The sequence below is a fragment of the Neophocaena asiaeorientalis genome, unplaced genomic scaffold (genome assembly GCF_003031525.2).
Source record: "Neophocaena asiaeorientalis asiaeorientalis breed wild unplaced genomic scaffold, Neophocaena_asiaeorientalis_V1.1 scaffold586, whole genome shotgun sequence".
In the NCBI taxonomy this organism is placed as follows: Eukaryota; Metazoa; Chordata; class Mammalia; order Artiodactyla; family Phocoenidae; genus Neophocaena; species Neophocaena asiaeorientalis.
The window spans coordinates 629,973-632,403 of record NW_020174916.1 but is presented as its reverse complement, the minus strand read 5'-3'; the positions used below and the strand labels follow the sequence as shown (position 1 = coordinate 632,403).

General features: G+C 42.5%; 1 protein-coding gene across 1 annotated transcript in view; it reads left to right on the top strand.

Annotated features, from left to right (window-relative positions):
- The window catches only part of ZIC3 (Zic family zinc finger 3), an 11,562-nt gene extending 9,310 nt beyond the window's left edge, over positions 1-2,252 (top strand). The window contains exon 4 of the mRNA XM_024760429.1: positions 2,103-2,252. Coding sequence (XP_024616197.1) covers positions 2,103-2,252 — 150 coding nt within the window. The remainder of the gene's footprint in view (positions 1-2,102) is intronic.
- The last annotated feature ends 179 nt before the right edge of the window (positions 2,253-2,431 follow it).

Here is a 2,431-nt window from a genome sequence, read left to right as displayed (position 1 = left end):
CACTCGAGGCCGCCACTCCCTCCAGTCCCGACTGAAATCGTTTCTCCCGGGCCCTCTGGGGGGGGGGATGCCATTTTGAGCTTCGTGACCGTGTCGGGATCCCCCAGCACCTTCGAGTCTCGAAATGCCAAGGAGTGGACACTGTTCTCTTCCAGGACAATGGCGGGGCTCGTGAGCGGAGCACGGAGGCACCGTTTCCAAACCAAATGCCCTGGATTAGCGACACGGATGTGCCATTGCGATTTCGAACCCTACACTTTCCTCAGGCCCCGTTTTCTGCATATCTCATTTAAACGCGGACCTATGAAAAACAGTACTGTGTACGCTTTTGTGTGTGCTGTAACAGCTGGTGGTCTAACGAAAAAAAAAAAAAAAGGTCACAATTCCGAAAACTTTCATTCAGCTTTTGCTTAACTGCCTTAATACTGGCGTGTGAAAGAACCCCTGGTAGCTCTGGGATCTCGAGTCCGTGTTTTCTCTGCAGAAAATGTTGCAGATTCGCCTTCAGATGTCTTTCGTGAGGAAAAAACAATGTGGGGTTTTAAAAATGTAGTCATTGACCCCCGTCTCCTCTAGAAAAATAAGCGGCACGAATTCTTTCAGGTTGCGTCTTCGTGGAGGCCAGCAGCTAAACGAAAAGACAGCCTACTGGGGCTGCCCGCTGTCGAGTATTTGGGCTCCTGAAGGTGTGGGGCACCTCCCGTGGGCCACCTTGGGAAGGGCCCCAGGTGGGTGGGCAGGTCATTAGCAAAGCTGGCTCAGATTTGGGGGAAAACTACAAAACAGTGCCTTTATCTGCAGAGAACAATTGATGGGGTTGTCTTTCCTCCTTTTCAGTGCACAAAGAAGACGGCTTTGGAGCAAGAATTTGGAATATGCATTTAAGTTGTCGCGCTTTGCATTGGAAACCCGTGGGCAATTAAAATAAGCCTGCCTTGTAGTGTTTTCTGTCCTTTTCTTATGTGTGGTTTCTGCAAGTCAAAGGGGCTGGAGTCCCTTCTGCAGTTTGGAAACTTGTTTTGAAATTGCCCCCAAACAGATTTTTTTCCCCCTTTGGGTGAAGTTTCCTTACAGGGCTCAGCCACTTCACCCCACCCCCGGACTGGAATAGAGTGTTGACATCTTTGAGAGATCAAAGGAAGTAGATGGTGCTTGCTGTATACTTTATTTTTTCATGCTGTAGTTTGAACCCTGAGGTTTGAGCTTTTTCCTGGTTAAATCTCTTGGTACCAAAAGTGTGGCAAATGAAAAGTTCATTAACTTGAAAAATCTTTAGCCCATGGGTAGGCAGTTTGTCTCTGAGAACTGCAGCGCCCGGATTGTCTCTAAGGTTGACTTTAAAATCAAGCTAAAGATGCACTGGTGAACGATCTCCCCTGGATACCTGTGGTGTGCTTTGGGTCATTTGATATGGTAAAACTGTGGTTGATTTTCATAGGAGTTATGTGAATGGAATTTCTGCAAAACTAGACAAGTGATAAATTGGTAGAACTCTTATATTTGTTTGAATGACAACTCCAAAGGGCACTGCTTTTCCCACTGAGGTTTGGTTTCTACCATAACTATTGAAATTTACAGCTTGAAAAACTAAGTTTGCAGGAAGCATTTAAAGGGGGGAGTGTTCAGAGCACTTGGACTGATAGTAACTTAACACAGGAGCAAAACTTTTTTGAATAAGATTCCTGTTGCCAAGAATCTGTTAAAACTAAAGAAAGTATATTTCTTTAAAAATCATCTAATAGAGCAAACAATTTTGTATATTTTTAATGTGATGACAGTTGAACCCATTTACTGATCTGATTGAATAGAGAAACGTGAGCTCTATAGTAACTATAAAAATAGCCTTCACCAGCTGGCAAGTTTTTAATGTTCTCTAATAAGATGTGTATGTTGTCTAATGTGTTTTATTAAAACACAACCTATGTAAAGACCATACCTCTAATACCTTTGAACATGAGGTATTAAAAAGAAAGGATTCCATCGTGTTTTATTATAAGCTAGCATTTAAAATGACATATCCAGTAATGTTTTATGAAAATTTTCTAAGAGTAAATGTAGCTTGTTTTGACCTATCTGCAGTTCACTTTTTGTTTTTTTGCCAGTGTTGTCCTGCTTGGTATCCGGGACAGTCTCTAATTCCTGATGAAGAACTTGATACTGACGTTGGTATGCAGCAGCCAGCCCTCCATAACACTACCTATCCTAAATGCAGGGTTAATGCCGAACCTACTGTGCAAGAAATGATTTACTGATGAGGTTTCAAAGAAAACCACATCAATTTGGATGTCTGTTACCTTGAAGTGATCATTTTAAGAGTAGTAGCTTCTTCCCTAGGTATAAAAAGACTATTTTCTTCTTTTGGTGTATTTCATTCTGTGTTGAGCAATCATTTGTGAAATGAAAAAGCAAAAAAGCACCTCCCTCCCCACAC